We start from the raw sequence: 19,170 nt of genomic DNA on the forward strand, positions 1-19,170 counted from the left end.
TGCGAATGTTGGTTGTTACCTATCGATATCTATATACAAGACCACCCTCCTGTTACTCTGAATAGCCTATATTTTATGTGCACATTGCCTATGCCCCGGGTAAGTTAAGTCCAAAGGCAGGCATTTCCATTTAAATTTCCCGGCTTCCGTGCCTTCCGGAAGCGTATTTCCTCTCCAAGCACCACCACAGTCCGTCGCTTGAAGAGAAAAACTCTTGGGTTGTGTGTTGGAAAATGACTGTCTTAGCACCAAGACCAAATGCGTGAGCTGTCACTTGGAGTACGTGAGGAGTGCTCAAACGAACCGGGACCTTCAGCGATTTGATCGGCTGCACCTTATTTCGAAATCCCACGGACACTAACTAGCTAGCTAACAATGACACACTGTCTGTGGCCAGAGCCGCTGTCAGCTCAGCAGCTGAAGCGGCTTGAAGAACACAAGTACAGTGCTTCTGGTCGGTCCTTATTCGAACCGCCTTGTCAGATTTACTGGAATTGGTTGGTACAGCAAATCCCGACCTGGGTCGCACCCAACACCCTGACCATTACTGGATTGGTTGTTAATATTGTCACTACGGTTATCCTGGTTTACTATTGTCCCTCGGCAACAGAGGAGGTAAGTAGACTACTAGCTAACTACGACCTTACATTATCACGCAAGCCAGCTAAACTTTCTATGACGAGTTAAGATCTAACGTCAACGCTGTCAGTGTAACTGCTGCAATGACCAGGCTACTTCCCAGCTAACATGGTGCCTCGCAGTTTCTAATTCGACTATGTTACCTAACCAAACTCGTTTATCTCCGTTCCTCGACTATTACACTACATTGACACCACACCTCTAGCTTTAACGTTGATGATCAGTTTATAATGAACGTAGTTTGCTTGAATTATTCGCTAAATTATATGAAAGAGTTTGGCAACTTAATTTACGTCACTATTGCAATCAGATTATTTTAACTGAAACATTTCAGTAATGCAAGTATTGCTGATAGTAGCTAGCTACCTACCTAGCTACCTGCTACTTGTTGATGATGTAACTACCAGCTAACTTTACCGATACCTAGCAAGTTTTGCAACATTACGAAACTGACGTTATTGTCGCTAAATTAGCTAACGTTAGATATGTAAAGTGAAACTGGTGACTGGGTAAATGAGATTAAGTTTCCTTCTGGAAATGCTTAGTCTTGCTTGCGACCTAACTACTGGGCCACTTAAAGCCCGCCAACAGTAGACTATTCAAATTCGAAATAGTGGTTTTCTTGGTACAGTTATTACTCTGTCCAGTTATTAATGTTATGTCAGTGACCTGAGTGATTGGCTTCATGTTCAATTAAGTTTATCTACATTTCTACAAGCTAGATTCCTAACCACCGAGCTAACTTTACGTCTTTAAATTGTTTCCAACCTGGCTAAAGTTCATAAGCTTGTAGATGTACATTGCTGTGTAGGTTCTAAAATTAAACCCAACTCAAAGTCACAACGCCAGCTGCAGAGTTCAAGTTTAAGCTAATTACCTAGCCTATTGTACTGTGCCTATATTGTGCAATGATAAAACTATCAGTGTCTCATCAAGTAAATGTATAGTTGAGCCAAGGGAACAGGAAAGACGGACCTGTTTTAGAAGAGTTCGGTTGTTTACAGCCAAAACATGTTTTAAAATCTCGAGTTGTCGATGTGTAAGGCAACCTTATCAAACTGACCTGTGCACCTTCGAACACAGTGCAATGGTCTGGGGTGGCCACCTGCTCTATCAGCCCTAGGTTATGGCACTTAACTGTGTGTATCAGGAATGTGAGACGCAAAGTCCATGGCTCACACGCGCCGTTAGCAGCTGAAAGTTCAGCATGGCTTTAGCTCAGTGGTTCTTAACCTGGGTTCGGTCGAACCCTAGGGGTTCGGTGAGTCGGTCTCAGGGGTTCGGTGGAGCCTCCGCCGCAGAGGTCCACCCCTCAGTCTAGTCTGCAGTTAGTTAAAGAAGGGTTCGGTGAATGAGCATATGAAACTGGTGGGGTTCGGTGCCTCCAACAAGGTTAAGAACCACTGCTTTAGCTGTATGGGCACTTGTTCCGCCTGCTTCCGAACTATTTGTCAACAATGGCGTATTGACAGCCTTCTCGAACGGGGTGGTGTCTACAAATTTGTGTCGATTGCAGTTACGTAAGAATTCCACTTGTTCTCCTAAGGTTATCAGCTTTGATTTTTGTTAGTGACTGACAGGAAGAAAGGGCTTAAGGAGAAAAAAAAAATAATAATTAAATGTACCAGTACCTGTCTAGGGTTTGGGTGTGGTATGTTCTGCAGTGGAATGGAACACCGGCGTGCACTTATCAAACACCAACAAAAATGTTCAAGGAAAATAATTAATTGGAAAAACATGAATTGCATGAATTGTTCATGCTTGCATGATGTGATACACGACAACAGTGTATTAGCAGATAGCAATGTACAGCCCCTTTGAACCAGAACAGTAAATACCTTGAACAAACTTAGAAATTGTATAGATGAGAATTAAAAGTCTACAGTAATGTTTCAAGTAATATCGTGGGGCTGCTGGGTGTCAACTCATGTTAAGACATTGTTCTAGTGTGTGGATGCACCCCATGGTTGGACGTTGAATCCTGGCCATACGAGTGACGATTGTGGCCAGCGCCCTGCAAGGGCAGCATGTTGTGCTTGTGGTCCTCTGGGAGAGAGGGTTTCAGTCAATCTAGACTAAGTGCATGCAAAACCCTTCAATGTGCTATTCTGTATTGGAAGTAGGAAGGTACATTAAAAAAAAATAAAAATTAATATTAACAGTAATACTGTAACATTGTACATACATCAGCCTAATCTGTGACCCGTTGTATGAAGTCTGGTAGAACAGCACAGAGGCATCTTTTGAAGATCTCTGTCCCTGAGAGAGGCCATTGCCGGACTGGATCATCTGTAATCTGAAATCCACTCATACAGACCCCACCCATTCATGACAGAATCTAGGCTGCTTTTAAAAATTGTTGTCATGAGTATCTTACCAATACTCAGCTGACAGTTGTCTAGGTATGGCAGACAAAGATTTGATTGTGGATACTCTGAATGTTCATTAAACAGACAAATTTAACAGTTAATTTTATAGGCCTATAGCTAAGAAGATGGATGAGTTTAGCATATGCTGAAGTGAAATATTTAGGCAATTCATATTTCCATGGCCTGCACTCAGACAATGCAAGGTATACATACAAAATCAGAAACAAATTAGCTGGCTAAAGGTAAAAGCAAGGTGTCTTTTGGCTGTTCTCTTTCACAGTAAGTTTTATTTAATTTTATGATTTACCCACAAAATGTTTTGGTTATGTCTTTATATCTGAACATGTTGTAAGCAGCAGTCCATGGGTGTAATCAAGTAGCCTAATTTAAGGGGTCATAGTAAGAAGCAATGCTTGAGAAGAAAATGAGATCGTTATAGCCTGGTACTATGTGTTATCATTTTTGTTAATTAGGCCTATCTTGTGAAAATGGTTCTGTATCTATAGTTTCACTGTGCATTCCCAAAGGGGACAATTTGCAGCATGATAAGAAGAGAGCTTGAATGGTCTCTGGACTTTTAAAAAATGTGAATGCTGAGTGAGTGAGTGAGTGAATGAATGACTGATGTGAATGTGAATGTGAATATCAGGTATGCCATCTGAAAAATAGTGGTGGGGGAGAACCCCATGCCCATACAGCATTTTGAGGCAAACATTAAGTGCCGTACCATCCAACGTCGGGTGAACACGCAGAGTCCAGATACAACTTTACACTGCGAAAAATGAGATGTTGGTGGAGGTTTAGCACAAATAATTTATTTTTATTTCATTTTGTGTTTACCTGGCTCCATGTGTCTACAGCAAGAACGTTTCACTCATTTTATGAATGAGCATACTTTTTTTTTTCCTTTAAAATATTTTGAGCATTTAAAACCCTGAAACGTTGATTCGCTACACTGGGGCCAGATAACCCCTGGCTAAATTTGTACTGAAACCAAAAAGCTGCTGGCAGCTAGAAAGCCGCACCTACATTGTTTCATTCTTACAGCTGACTGGCTACCTAGCTACACAGGCTTTCATTAAAACAACTGTCTGGTTGGTTTGTTAGCTTCAGGCAGCTCACTCCAAAAAGACAATCCAGTCCTTCCAGAGCCTGTATCACAAAGCAGCTTTAGTGAATTAGCTGGATAGCATCACTGAATTAAACCCGGAACTCTTCAATGCAGTTATCCAGCTAACTCTGTAATCCTGATAGATGCTCCAGGACAAAATTGTCAAAAGTCATAATGAGTGCCGTGTTTATGATTTGTTATCACATGACCTACTACATACAACTGTTCAAGGCTGTGTAATGTTCCACATGTTCTACCAGCCTAATCACATCTAATCTACCCCATTACACACCTCCCCCCCCGTGACCCAAATAAAATCGATTGATATGCTGAAGTTGAATAATTAGCACCAATCACTGTATTTAGGGTACCACCTGTCAGACTGTAAACTCAGCTACACACTGTCAATATGCACTCTCCTCATTAAGTACTGTGAAAGCACTTCTGTTGCCATGGTGCCAATTCATCATATTGGTATCTGTGGGGAGACCCCACATTTATAGGTCCTTCACCTCCAAAAGGATAGACTGGTCCAGTTATACACGATATAGGCCATTAATTAGCACACCTGTCAGTTCCTTATAGCTGATTCTCTTCTTGACTCTGTTGGGCAATAACTGAGTTGGGCTTAGCAAAATGTTCTCACAAGCAGTCTCTTGTATCAGGTACAGTAGATTTATATTAAGGGAATAGCCTCTGAACTTTATTCCTGTGTGTGTGTGTATGTGTGTGTGTCCTGCTGCTTAGTTTTGGTGATGTGAAAAAACCAGTAGACTAAAGGCCTTGTGCAGCAGGGCACCTCAACACTGTGTGGCCCTCTGCACTGATTCTGGTGGGAGCTATCGGTTTCTGGTTTTATATTCATACTTTCTTTTTTTCACTAACCACTGCAATATAAATCCCAGGAGTCAGTGCAAGATGGCCTGCATTGATAAATAACCAGGATATTTTAAATATCACCCTTTTATACTGGAAGAATTCTTGGTTTAGAGTTCAGACTCTGTCTTGACCTAGAATTGCCATCATGTTCTTGATAATTTCCTTGAGACCTATAGCCTAACCATGACACTGAACCCTCTGAACAGTAAAATGTCTAATGTTAATTCAATGCATGTACAGTACATGAGTAGAGTCCCTCCATTTTACTGATAGCTGATGAAATGTAATTCATTAACACAGATGGCAAAGGTTGTACAGGGGGAAAGCCACTTGACTGATAGACGTACAAGTTTTTTAAAAGTAGTATGCTCACAGTGGGATGAAGCATGAGACTTTTCAGGAATGGAAGCCCACTGAAGCATAAGTTGTCTTTCTGTTAAAAAAAAAAAAAAAAGTGAACCTGGGATGTGAGGTATTTTAAGGTTTTTTTTCTGGTTCTCAGCTCAAGTGTGGCAACTGGCAAGTGTGAAATGCTGTCAGTACTGTGAAAGCTGGAATGATGAGCTAATGCTCTGTGTTTCTCTGTATATCAGGCTCCATCTTGGACCTTCATCCTCAGTGCATTGGGTCTGTTCATCTACCAGTCACTGGATGCCATTGATGGGAAGCAAGCTCGGCGAACTAACAGCAGCTCAGCTCTCGGGGAGCTCTTTGACCATGGCTGTGATGCTGTTTCCACAGGTATCCCCCTTCCCCCCCTACACTGTACATTTTAAAGGTTTTAAACGTAAGATGACAAGGTAGTAACAGATTTTTGTGTCGTTTGGTGGTCTAGCTAACGTTATATGTGCTCTGCTCTTGTCTGTGTAGCCGTAGCCCCACCTACCCTGTTTGTTCTGGCTGCACAGTGAATGTGGAACAGGAGGCAGGGCCGATATCTGTCTTGACTGGTTGTTAAGATACAGGAATGGTGAAATTTGGAGTGACTGATTTCTGAGCCTGGGGCTGTCGGGGAGACCAGATTTTCTTCTTAGACCGCTTAATTTATTCTTGTCTGTCAGGATATGAAGGAAATTTAACCAAATATGAACAAAAATTTTCTTAAACAAACTTATCTGCACCTTTCAGATATTCCTCTTAGTAACTAGTTAAGTTTTCTATCGACAGACCTAATTTTAACCCATTCTGGACTAAAGTAATTGTGGCTTCCTGACACTCTGTGACTGTTTCCTGTGTTCTGATTGCAGTGTTTGTTGCTGTTGGAACATGCATTTGCTGTGGGATGGGGGCATACTCTAACTGGATGTTCTTCTGCGGCTTCGTGGGCATGTTCATGTTCTTCTGCGCGCACTGGCAGACTTACGTCTCGGGCACGCTCCGCTTCGGCCTGTAAGTATAACCGTCTTTAAAATACGTGACTCCTTTAGTGACATAGCATTGTTTACAGTAACATGCTTATAGTATTTCTTATAGAAGCGTACTGCTGAGTCTTTTGACCTGTCTCTGTCCCACCATATAAAACCTCACTTATCTCTAGAGTGGCACGCCATGGTCCAGTACCGCGCAGGTCAGAGGTGGCAGTCACATCGCTGTGTGTGCTGTGCCAGAGAAAGACATCTTTTAAGCACAAGATAAGCTCTGCTAAAATAATCCAGTCCCCAATCTCTTTCATGCAAAATAAACACCTTAAATATCCTATCAGCAATAAATAACACGTATGTCTTGAAGTTCCCTGATAGTAGACTCTGACTTTTTTAATAGTTGATGAAAGACCTCGTAGCTTTAGCACATGGTGCATTAGGGGAAGTTTTCTTGGGATGGCAAGTATGTCATCTGCCAAGTTATGGCTTGGTGGGGCATGCCCCATACCTATACAGCACCGAGTTTTGCACATTTCATGGTTTCCTAAAGCAATAACCACAATGACCACAGACTCTCAGCCCTTAAGAACATTAACTTTTGTACCTTCCGACCTCAGGTGAACACACAGAATTCAGATAAAACAGCAGGCCTAGATTAAGCTAGTTTTAATTAATCACTTATAGACTATGTACTTCGTGTGTGAGTAACTTGGAATTTATGTACGTTGAAATGTACGTTTTTTTGTTGAGATTATTTTTTTCTATGATGAAGCTAATTGACTGATTAAGAGGCTTATCCAGCTATATGTGCGCTTGTTGACAGAAGAAGGGACCAATGACAGGGGTGCAGCCTAATTCAGTAGAGGTTGAGCCAATAGGATGGGGGTGGTACTCAGGGACCTTTATAAGAACGTGAAGGGTGTGAGATATTTTTAAAGCCAACTGCTGCCTTGTTTTCACATTCAGTTTTTTTTTCATTAGCAGCTGAACTAACATGTGAGGGGAGAAAAAAAAGAAAACATTCCAGGGCAGTTATTGTTGTGGAGCCATTTGCTAGTTTCCTACGCAGAGCAGTGTGCCGTCTGTGTAATTTCATCTGCTGACTCGAAGTGCTTCTCTCCTAGGGTGGATGTCACAGAGGTCCAGATCGCCATCACTATCATGTATCTGATGACAGCCTTCGGAGGAGTGAGTCTGTGGGAGAGCAGGGTAAGGCCCAAAGAAACACACACACACACACACACACACACACACACATACATGAGATTTGAGAAAGCCCCCACACACACGTCACACTACAGATGGACAACACAATTCACTATTTTTATGTTTGTTTTCCTTGCCCTTTGATGTAAAATTGCATACTTTATGCATAGATGACATATTCAATTATGGTTGTAAAAATGGCCAGTGTATCAAATTATGTGGCCCTGTGTAAGCTAAAAAAATGTAAGTTAGAAATAATGGAACTAAATAATAAAAGTACTATTTTTCAAGAGTCAGTAACTGCCAACAAGCCAAGTAAAATGATATTGAAAGTCTGAATAGTGTTGGCTCATTGTAAATGGCACAACCAATCCAGTGGTCCACTGCTGGCCTTTAAATAGAACTTTTGTTTCATTCTTGCTCTGTGCTGCCTAAGGAAATGTGACAAAACAGAACATTGCAAGGTGAGAAGGTACTTATGGGTAACTACTGTCATGGCAGCAGATCACCCATGCACTTGAAGTGGCTTACACAGAGGGGAAGGGGCTGCCAATTTCCTAATGGCTCTGCAGTCTCCCCCCTGGCTGCTCTTACCATCATGCTCAGCATGCTGCTTCACGGCTTCCTGAGAAAATAGAAAACTTCTATATCGGTGTTACCGTGACACCAGCATTGTTTTTCTCCAGCTGCCTGTCCTAGGAGTAAAACTGCACACTTTCCCCATCCTGGGTATCATTGGAGGAGCCCTCTTCTCCTGCTCAAACTACTTCCAGGTCATCATGAATGGTGGAGTTGGCAAGAATGGCTCCACTGTGGCAGTAAGTCTCTTTAAATGTCATTATTGACAAATGCATTAATGCATTCTGGAAAGGCTTTGGTTTTTTCTTTTTGTAATCAAAGGTACGTATATAGGTAAAAATATGTAGTGAGCACTCTAGTGACCAGACCATATGCATCTCTAAGTCAACTTTGCGACTCTGTAGTTACTACATGTTTACAGAAGTTTGTTTCTTGCAGGATACCAGTGTGCTGTCACCGGGGATGCACATCGGTCTCATACTCACTTTGGCCTTCATCATCTTCAAGAAATCTTCCAGTCAGCTATTTGAGCTCCACCCTTGCCTCTACATCCTTACCTTTGGACTGGTGATGGCTAAGATCTCCAACAAGCTTGTTGTAGGTCACAAATTGAATAAATCCTCACACAGAAAAACTGTAACGCTCAACTGTTTATGATTTCATCAAGCTGAAATGTGGATACGGTGAATTTGGTCAAATATAAATGTCTTATTACCATTAGTTCTTAGTTACCATAAGCCACAAGTGTGTAATATGTTTGCCCTGGGCAGCTGTTTTTTCATGCACTGTCGGGTGGCAGTTATTTTGACACATTCTGCATCTGTTCCAGTATATTAACCATGCTAACTGAAAGTAGGCAAGTCCGAGTTATGACCCTTTTAATCAACATTACAGATAACATGTATTCATAGATTTTGTGTTTGTTAGCAAGATAGGCTATTGGTTTTTTTATTTTTTATATCTGCCTGTTTGTTCTACATCTATATGGCATCCATACAGAACCTTACCCAAGGCACATGATGTTGCTCTCTTTTTATATAGGTTGCCCATATGACCAAGAGCGAGCTTCATCTTCATGACACAGCCTTCATTGGGCCCGGACTCCTCTTCCTAAACCAGTATTTCAACGGTTTCATTGACGAGTACTATGTCCTTTGGACTGCCCTGGTGAGTCCTCTTGAAACATCACTTACAGATTATCACTGATGTCCCATAGTCCTCCTCAACCTGCAGATTATCACTAAGGCTCTGAGTTTTCCCTGAACTTCTGACCTGGGAAATATTTAACCTGTATTTCAGTCCTGCTTCTCAAGGTGTCTCTGCAGCAGAAAAGATACTTAGCAGAGGGTACTTATTTGCCCTTAAATTACTGTCAACACCAACTCACAGGCTACTTTTAGGGTTGAAAAGTTGCTTTGAGGTCACCACAAGCTCTTTAATTGCAGTAATTCATGATAACCAATCAAAACAAAATTTATACAGTTTATATAGTCAATTGCCAACCAGATACCTTGATTGCCCTAGGGCAATGTCCAGTCTTAAAGGGTGGTGTGGATACTGGTTTTCTTCCTTTCCCATCACTGAAACCACAACTGATGTAGGTCGACTGAAAACTATTTGTTGAATATGGTGTCGTTGTGCTGGCTAGAACAAAACCTTATACCCACACCAGCCCTTTTCAGGTAGGATTGTATATCTGATCGATTTATTGAAATGTCAGGTGATTGTGCTGTCTAGGGCTTATGAGGACCCACAAGGATACAAATTGTAATGAAAATCATTTTTAACATTTTCCCCTTTTGTTTCCTTTCCTTACCCTGTACCACATTCAGATTCTCTCTCTGGTGGATCTGACAAGGTACTGTACAGGCGTGTGTCTCCAAATAGCTACGCACTTGAAGATCAGAGTGTTCAGCATCACCCCGCAGGTCCACAGGAACCAGGACTGACGGTCCGCCCGACAGGAAGAGGCTGGGGTGAGCGAAGACGCCACCCCACTGCTGAAAGCAGACTTGGAGGACCCCTCAAACCAAAAACTAATCAGCCTTGACACCGTAACTACCTACAATTAGACCGGACCATTCACAACTAGCGAGCTAATGAATTATGCATGCCTTACAGTTCCACACTGGACTGAGATATACTAGACTGGAAATAATCATGGAAATACCTTGTGTGCTGGAGTTCCTTTTTCTTGCTCTAAATAGACATTGCATGCACTGAAAATCACTGGTTCAGTGAATGAATCTCATTACAGACCCAGTGCAATTGGTGCCTTCTTGATTAATATATCCCTAACAATATGAGCTGTACCCCACCACGTAGGTAAATATGAGCAGAAAATCCAGTTGCACCATTTAGACATTTTACATAATGTGCACGAGCTGTGTCTTTGTTTTTGCCACAACAGAACATCAAGAAGACCATGCTGGTGAGATCTAGTCACAAGCTGACATAATGAGTCATAGAAGTGACCCTTTTTTTGCAGATGGCCATGCAAAAATCTTGCCTAATACAAGAGGTTTTCTGTCATTATTTCCAGTTTAACCCAAAAGCCAATTAACGTTTTTTTTTTATTTAATTAAAAAATGAATAAAGGACTGCTGTCGTCCTTTTGGGCAAATGTTGAAATAATTCTTGCTTTCTTGATCTGATCCAGTAATTTTGAATTTCATGCAATAGAAATATGTGAGAAGTACCCTAGCGTCTTTAGATGCAAGCTGCAAACGAAGCAGCTTTCTCTTTCAGAACTCTTTGTGACAGTAGCAGCCAGACCCAGTCCATATTCACAAACTGAGTTCACGGAAGACTGCATAGGTATGGAAGCATAAGTAAATATTTAAGCCTTGCACACACCTTTTACGGGACTTATCGAGGCGGCTGGAACAAGCCACCCGTGGTATGTAAGGCATGACGGGGCTCTCAGCACCTGCAATTCACTGCTTCCTTCCTGTCAAATTCTACATTTTGTTGACTGACTCATTCAAGAATATTTGTTCAGCATTGTAGAGCAAGATGGCAAACATTCTTTGCTCTGGGAACATTTGTATGTAACAAATTCCTTGAAATAGGAATGGACAAAGACAGTACTGCTGTCCGTCTTGCCGTGTTTTCAACTGAGCTGGTGTCTGTTTTCATCCTTATTTGAGTCTTGCCGTATCAAAGATCACAAAGAACAAGTCACTTCAGTCCTGTAATGTAGTTGGAGATGCTACTAGCCTTTCCTTTGGACTGATGTGTATTACTTAGTCATGTCAGGCTGGAGAGACAAACAACTCAAGAGACTAGAGTTTCTTGCTCTGGAATCTTTCTTAGAAGTATGCTTGTATTCTGTTGTGACATACCCAATTTTATCACTTGTTGATTTGTGGAATTTTGATTGAAATTGGCCAGCAGCATTTAATGCTTCCACAAAAATGGAGAAATGTAATGCTATCTGATTCTATCACGATCAGGATGTTGAGATTATTTGATATTTGCCCCAAAGGTCTATAGTAGCACTGGTGACTGTATATATTGTATAGTCATCTCATCTAAATTAACAGATTTAAATAACTCAGTTCAGGAATTGTTAAAAATGCAAAAAAAAAAAAAAAAAAGTTTAAAACCTCAATTATGTCCAATTAAAATAATATGGAATGGTAAGATTCAAATGTGGAATGGTAAATTCCGGATAATTTGTCAAGAGCTGCAGGTTTACAGGGGACCAGATCTCAGTGTTAATGCAACCACCAGTGACAACTGACTACTACAAACCCTTCCTAGCCTAGAACCCTACCCATATTTTGCCACATTGCTGGCTCCAACATATATATGTCCTCCTGCAACCCCCCTGCAGTGCACTCCCAGGTTCTGTGCTGCATGTGAGGACAATCTCTACCTTTGTCTAAAGGAAAAATTCACAGCAGTTTGATTTGAATGGTGTTACTCATGTTCATTGTGTTTGTGATCTATACAAAATATCACTTCATTATTATAATTGTAAAGTAACCTTTTAAAAATGGTCATGGCCAGCAAAGCAAGTCTTCCAGTTTGGCACTCTTATTCAGTTCCAATCAAGCAGTTCACCAGCTCCTCATAAACATCACAGGCGATTTGCATGGGAGGCACGGGAAACACAGGAATGGCTGCATGAGTTTAAATGCCAGTAACATCTGCTTGATTGACAGGACTGGTTAATCAAGCGGACAGCTTGATTAACAGGACTGCTACAAACATTGTACAGATTATTCATTTTCCAAGTTGCAAAGATAATTAGTGGAAAGCATGAACACCAACTTGAATGAGGCTCTTCTAGCCCATAGTCCCACCAGATGACATGCTCTGGGTGTCTATTTATCATCTATAACTGTGGTTCTTATTTTTTCTCCTGGGAGACCCCTGTGTATTCTGGTTTTTGTTCCAACCAATCTCTTGCTCAGATAAGGTTGTTGAACACGTGTAAGTTCTTTCATAATTTTTTTAACACAATGCAGGTTTGGCTGGTTATCACTTTCTTTGTCTTTGAATTCTTCATTAACTACCAAATGGTTAGTTTTAGTGGCCATGTCCACACCATCACCAATTAGGGGCCTATGGATTCACCTCAGTCTTCAATCTGATTAGATCAAATTTTCCTCTCATAAGTCTCTTTATATAATCATTTGCAATATCGCACCATGCAAATATGGGACTTTTATTCTTCATGGAATGCATAGATATTTCTGACATAATGTGGCTTTAAGAGGGTAAATACCTCAAAACATGTATAAGTATAATTAAAATGAATAGCTTTTTTAAATTCTTGGATTGCATTTGTGGTTGGAATGAACATCTGCATACACAGGGGTTTTCCGGGATCGAACTTAAGTACTACTATCTACAGATTTAATAATTTTTTTTTTTGTCATTTTTGAGTGAATTTTTTCCTTTAAAATGTCTCTACACATGTAAGAAACGACCTCTCACATAGGTACTAATTCTCTAGTCATTGCCACTGGTTGGACATGCATTTACACTGAGATTCCAGCTGCTTTACATAGTCTCTTCCTCAAGGGCTATACATTTAAGATAATGTGTGATTGAATTTAATTATGTTGACAGCCTTAAATTTTAAATGTGAATTCTTTTTCTCAGTTTATATGTGAATCCAGGATGTATGAACCAAGCAAAGAGCAAAATACCTGGTAGCATTCTCTTTTCATTAACATTTTCAGTTATTTTCATTTATGAAACACTATTTATACAAATACCATCAGATTATTAGGAAATGTATGTATTTATAACCATAAAAATGGGACTTTTCACATTTCTGACTTTGTATTCACTCAAAATACACACACACACACACACACTCACTCACACACACACAGCTTTTATATACCAAGTATATTTGTATATACATGGGTACTTGAAACTCAATGCTTTATGATGATTGATGTATAATTGTGAGTTTATGATTAGGTGAGTAGAGGACCCACTATGTGACTAGTGCCTACAGGACAAGTAGTTCTTAAACAGGGTACAGGTCCCTTTTAAGGTCTGGCTTTGTCTTAAAAGAGTAGGATAGACAAAGGGATTTTTCTCATTACAAATGGAAGGGGGATTTCTGGAAAAGGCAAATGTTCAATTTTTTATTAAATAATTTATTTTTAATGACAAATGCTCTACTGTTTTTTAATCAACTGGAGTGACTGAGCAAAACACTGTCACTGCATATATTTAAAGAGCAGTTTTTTCTGGTTTGATGTAATGTGACATCACCAGATTTGGCACTGCGACAAGCTCCTCTGTTTAAAGAAAAACAGAAAACTATGTCATTTTAATTGCTTTATAGAAACAATTTTAACAGGTTACAGGTTTTCAAACTTAGAACGAAAGTGGTGCATTAAAACGGTGCACTATTGTGTTTCGCCTTTGCATTTTCTGCATCAATATAATGTGTTGGAAACATTATACTAACAAAGTAATGTGAGTGAAAAACAATAAAATTATTTGCCATGTAAAAACTGGTGCTAACACCTGAACTGTTAAAGTCTATGATGTGTGATGACTGAGTGTGTCTGTGGCGGCACCTGAGCTGTCATTGTCTTTGGTGTGGCTGTATAGTGTGTCTTTGTGGGAACACCCAAATGGACGTTGTCTGGTGAAGGACACAGAATCCTGCCAAGTAGACAGGAGTCTTCAAAATAGCATGGAGTGGAGAGACTTGCGCACAGTTGCCATCTCCTGCTGTTGCTGTGGGGACAAACAGGTGTTAGCTTCGGAGGGATGTACAAAGCAAAGTCATGCTTATTCATCTTTAACCCTTTTCCCCATATCCCTGGAGCAAACTGAGCCTGGTTACATTATTACAGAAACCAAGGTTTATCTGACTGAATTACGAGATTCTGAATTATGTGTTTTTACTCACTGTGTCCATCATGATCTTTTTCTGCAGTAAACCCATCTCTTTGCGTAGCTCTGACTGGGCTCCCATCAGAAAGGACTCATGACTCTTTTCCATCTCCTCCATGCTCTATCCCAACAAATGGACAAAAGGCAGAATGCACAGATTCACACATCTTTAAACATTCAGCCGCTCTCTCTTGGGTCCTCTAAGATAGCCGTGTAATACAGAACAGTCTCTCGACCATTGTCCTAGAATGCTGAAATCTAGCAGCAGTTCCAGTCTAATTAAATGCACTGACACTCGAAGTGTGAGCAATGATATGTTGAGGAGGGATGTTACTAAGACTAGCATTGTCAATAGGGAGAGATGTTAAAAGAGTTCACAAACTGGCCAGTCGCTCACCTTGCCAAACTGCTCATACATCTGTTTTATAGTCTTAAGTTTCTGGCTCTGCACAACTCTGGCCTGCTGGAAGAGCTTCTGCTGCTGTCTAAATAAATTCTGCAGGAGAGAAAATGGTTTAAAAGTAGACAGAATTAGTTTATAATGAACAAAACCAGTGGACAGTCTTAGAAAAAACTAGAGGAGCACTGATTTCCACCTTCAACTTTGTTAGTGTGTGTATGTATGTCTGTGTGTGGGATGTATATATGTGTGTGGGCATGTATGGGCTAAGCCTCTGTACACCTACATTAAGTTTCTCCTCCTGTTCCTCTGATTTCTGCACATCACTCTCCCACTGCTGTAGCACAGAGAACACCTGCTGGGAGTACTCCTGTGTCAGCTTCTGCCTGCAGGAACACAGGAGAAACATATTTGCTGACACCCCAATGAAATCATGCACTAAAATCACACCTGGGAATTGTCCAAAGTTTGCCTCAGTCATAGACATGCACAACAAATACAGGTCCATCCCACTCTCAGGAGAGGTTGAGCTGAAGTCTAGAAAGTAAGCAGATGATGATTGTATGCCACCTCCCTGTCCCAAGTAAGCCCAAAACAGCTGACCTTTCCAGTGAAAAAAATTCAAATCCTCATATTTTGGCCATCAATGTACCGTCACATCATTGGTATGAATGTAAAATAATAAATAGTTTGGAATTTTTATTCAAGTTGCGCACAACATTGATTGCCTTATTGTTAGGTTTTTGCACAATTTATCTGGAGAGAAATAGAGGTATCTATGCTGAGAGGAGTCTTGGATATTTTAGACAGTCTAAAAATATTTTAGGATATTTTTGTGTTGTGATATTTTAAGTAAATTGTGATAAAGGGGAGCAGTAATGAGCTCTGAGGTACTCATTTCCAGTGCAGCATTCATTGAGATCTTCACTTGTAAATATTAGCAATACTAACTGGGGTAGGAGAAGTAATCGTGTACTTTTGCAAATGGTAGGCAGAAGTCATTATTGAGAATATGTTTTCGTTGACCAGTTCCTTTTTGCACCAGGACCTGGAAATGAAGGTGTTAACGTTTATTTTAATGTTGGGTTTGTGTGGCATAGAGGTTATTTTGTGCTTCATTATTTTATTTGCTTCCCACCAATGCCTCCGCTCACCTTGTGGCTCCCTCGACCCAGGGCCACCCTGTTCGCACCCTGTGGCCCACCCGCCTTGGCCCCCAGGCACAGAACCCATGACCCCCCCTCACCTCTGGCACTGCTGGGTCTTCCACAGCTGCTCCAGCTTCTGGTTGCTGCCCTTCACGGTGCTCTTGGTGTAGGCCTCCAGCCGCTTCCTCTTTGCCTGCAGAGCCTTACTGATGTCAGCTGGAACATACAAGTTTCTTAAAGGACACATTTCATATTTTCAGGTAAACATCAGTGAGAGTAAACTGTATGCAATCTTGGAAACAACGAAGTAGAGCCCTGGGCTCCATTACTGTTTTATTATCGGATACAGTGTTTTGCGTCTTTAGTTCTCTCTCTGTTTGATGTTGTCCCTCTCACCATACATATCTTTGCATGACAGAGTTGGGTGATACAATCAAACCCCAACAGTCCATTTTTTCTAGGTATGGAAATTAACAGCAGTTCCTCAGTAATTCTTCACAAAGTTCTGCTCAGCTGTGCAATACATGCATAATATGTCACATTTACACTGAAGCCTGGGTCAACTTTAATAAATATCAAGCCAATTTCACCAAATTGAACCAATGTTTTCAATATTATGTATTACTGTACTGAATTGTGATAAATTTAAGTCAACGTTTTAATCAAACAAAAAGAATCAACTTACCCCCGAACCTTTCCAACATATTTTGTACCTCACTCCTGATGGAAAGAAATAATATTTTATTCTGCTGAAAAAGGCACACTATTTTTTGAGGATGTAAGTGTTCAGTTGTTTGAGGATTTAACTATCAATATTAAATTCCGTTTTGTAAGTCATAGTATGAAAGAGGTAGAAGATTAGCTGTTTGGATAGTTTAAATGTCACAACTAACTTAGTTACATTTAACGTTACCAACCCCATTCCCACATTTATGTCGTCTTCTTCCAAAGCAGTGGGCCTTTTCTTCGCCAGCTTCTCAACAACCGGAGTTTCATCTGATCAAGACATGCAGGTCAATGATGAACAATCAATTCCAGTACAGTACAAGGTTGTGCGGTATGACAATATTACAATTACGTCTAGCTACCTTTCGCTTGGTAGCCAACGTTACCTTCTCTCACTTCGTCCTCCGAGCCGCTAAGACCTTTCTTTTCGTCGTTAACGGTAAAATCATATGCATGGAGATCATTTGAATTTTGTGTATTTTTCGCCTTCTTCGTCTGCTTTCTCCCCGTCGAGGCCATGTGCTTAGATGACGTCGTCCCTGTAGTAAAATGTAGCTCTATTAACAAACATCATCAAGCTGTCCTTGTAACATCAGTTATCTAGACTAACTTCAAGTCTGTGATGTAATTTGACATTGTAACTAGACATTGTATTTTCGCAATTATTTCCACAAACTTTCATGGAACCAGCTAGTCTAAGCACTGTGTTTCAGGTGTTAAAAAAAAAACATTTCAGGTGTACTCAAAAACTGTTATTTATAGCCGAAATGAGACACGCTTGAGACAGCTAACGGCAGCGAAAAATTTACCGCGCAAAATTAAATTAGACTAGACTCACTAGTTCGCAAATGTTACCTCAATAACTATCGACCACGACCTCAGTTGAGCTAGTTAGCTAATTAACTACTGTAGACGTCAGGCAAAATATATTCAGTTATTTATCATCTTATTCGTCGTTATAAAATCTCCGTCAATCTTAGCAAAATGATGACGAGACCGTTTATGCTATACAACTTACTAACAATTTGTCGCTCGCGATCAACTATGCTCGCGATGACAGTTGAATAAAGGCTGTGTGCGCATGTGCTGAACGGTGGGTTGGAAAAATTGAACCTTGCTTTTCATAAGCTCAAGTGTAACCTAAACTGTAGCATTCTGTTTAGATTAGTTTGAGGTCTGTTAAGGAACAGTTCTGTGTTGCAAAACAATTTACATTTTCTGCCTCATAAAGACTTAAAGTCAGGACAACTCGTTTTGAAATGTCCAACCTGCCGTATATCCACACGAACACAGGAGAACACGCAGACTCCACACAAAACCCAGGACAGTCTTGCTGTGTGGCAACAGTGCTACCCACTGCTTCACTGGTTAATTTCATCCTGCCTTCATGTTTGGGAACCATTTCACCACAGTAGGTGATTGACACCTCTCCTTTACACCCAGTCTGGTTTGACTTACTTGGTGACATTTAATTACAGTTTGTCCTTCTGTAGAATCTGAGGAGAATGTATGACATCATATTCACATCATAAGATCCATATTCAGAGCGTTTAAAAATGCAGTTCTACTGAGTCCCGTAATATACTGAATTCCAATAGTTCCTCCTTTTTAAAGAGACTATAAGAACTTGAACAGTTTCAGCAAATGCATGAGGCAGAATAGAAACTTTTAGAGCCATGTATTAGATAATTCTGCTGCATTAAGGCCAGTACAGTTGTCACATAGCCACCCTGCACACCACAATTCAATCAGGATGGAAGCAAGGCCTGCATATTCTGCCCTTCCACACTGAACAAGCATTCCTAAAGGTCACATTAGCCTCTGTGGGCAATGAACCTTTCCCCTTTGTCTTAGATCAAGCCACATGCTGACACTAAGGCCTTATCTCTGAAATAACAAACAGCCTTGTGCTTGGAACCACAACATTTTCTTCAGCGGCCCCAGTCAGTCATCTCTGAGATGTGTCCAGTGAGCAGTAATGTGACAGCCTCCTAACACTAGCTTATCCTCACATGGATGAGCGGCTGTGTGGAAGTCGCCACAGCTGCCTTTCTCATCCTGCTTGGCTTTTCTGGGCCAACTCAGCCTGTCCTGTCACCAGTGGACTCTATAATAATATATTTAAATGCTGCTTGACCAAGGATATAAAGCATTTTGTGGGGACAAAGTTGATTGCTGAAAACTGCCACCTGCAATATGGCACCTGCATACAGTAAGCCCACACGTATACACACCTAAACATTATTATTACTACTATTATGAATTCACTTCCACCCCACATGCACAACCTAAGACATATTTAACTTCATTATTTAATAACTCCTGCACTGGGAAAATCCTATTTATCCTGGGAAACAATATTTGTGTGAACCCACAT

The 19,170-nt window shown here is 40.7% G+C and overlaps 2 protein-coding genes across 7 annotated transcripts; one reads left to right on the top strand and one right to left on the bottom strand.

Annotated features, from left to right (window-relative positions):
- The first annotated feature begins 149 nt into the window (after nt 1-149).
- On the top strand, nt 150-13,781 carry chpt1 (choline phosphotransferase 1). The gene is made up of 8 exons (XM_035425524.1): nt 150-615; nt 5,592-5,739; nt 6,246-6,387; nt 7,484-7,568; nt 8,252-8,383; nt 8,583-8,741; nt 9,186-9,311; nt 9,977-13,781. Exons 1-8 carry the CDS (start codon nt 376-378, stop codon nt 10,091-10,093), a joined length of 1,149 nt encoding a protein of 382 aa, XP_035281415.1. The 5' UTR covers nt 150-375; the 3' UTR covers nt 10,094-13,781.
- Nucleotides 13,782-13,939: 158 nt separating this feature from the next.
- On the bottom strand, nt 13,940-18,828 carry sycp3 (synaptonemal complex protein 3). Of its 6 annotated transcripts, none has more exons than XM_035425529.1 (9): nt 18,062-18,828; nt 17,156-17,332; nt 16,985-17,063; nt 16,753-16,787; nt 16,166-16,283; nt 15,206-15,305; nt 14,917-15,015; nt 14,536-14,640; nt 13,940-14,360 (listed from the first exon to the last, which is right to left on the bottom strand). In XM_035425529.1, exons 2-9 carry the CDS (start codon nt 17,310-17,312, stop codon nt 14,307-14,309), a joined length of 747 nt encoding a protein of 248 aa, XP_035281420.1. In that variant the 5' UTR covers nt 17,313-17,332; nt 18,062-18,828; the 3' UTR covers nt 13,940-14,306. The 6 variants fall into 6 exon arrangements, with proteins under 6 accessions (XP_035281420.1, XP_035281418.1, XP_035281416.1 ...); XM_035425527.1 differs by lacking the exon at nt 18,062-18,828 and adding an exon at nt 17,812-18,000; XM_035425525.1 differs by lacking the exon at nt 18,062-18,828 and adding an exon at nt 17,632-17,998.
- Nucleotides 18,829-19,170: the final 342 nt, after the last annotated feature.

The sequence above is a fragment of the Anguilla anguilla genome, chromosome 7, assembly GCF_013347855.1.
Source record: "Anguilla anguilla isolate fAngAng1 chromosome 7, fAngAng1.pri, whole genome shotgun sequence".
In the NCBI taxonomy this organism is placed as follows: Eukaryota; Metazoa; Chordata; class Actinopteri; order Anguilliformes; family Anguillidae; genus Anguilla; species Anguilla anguilla.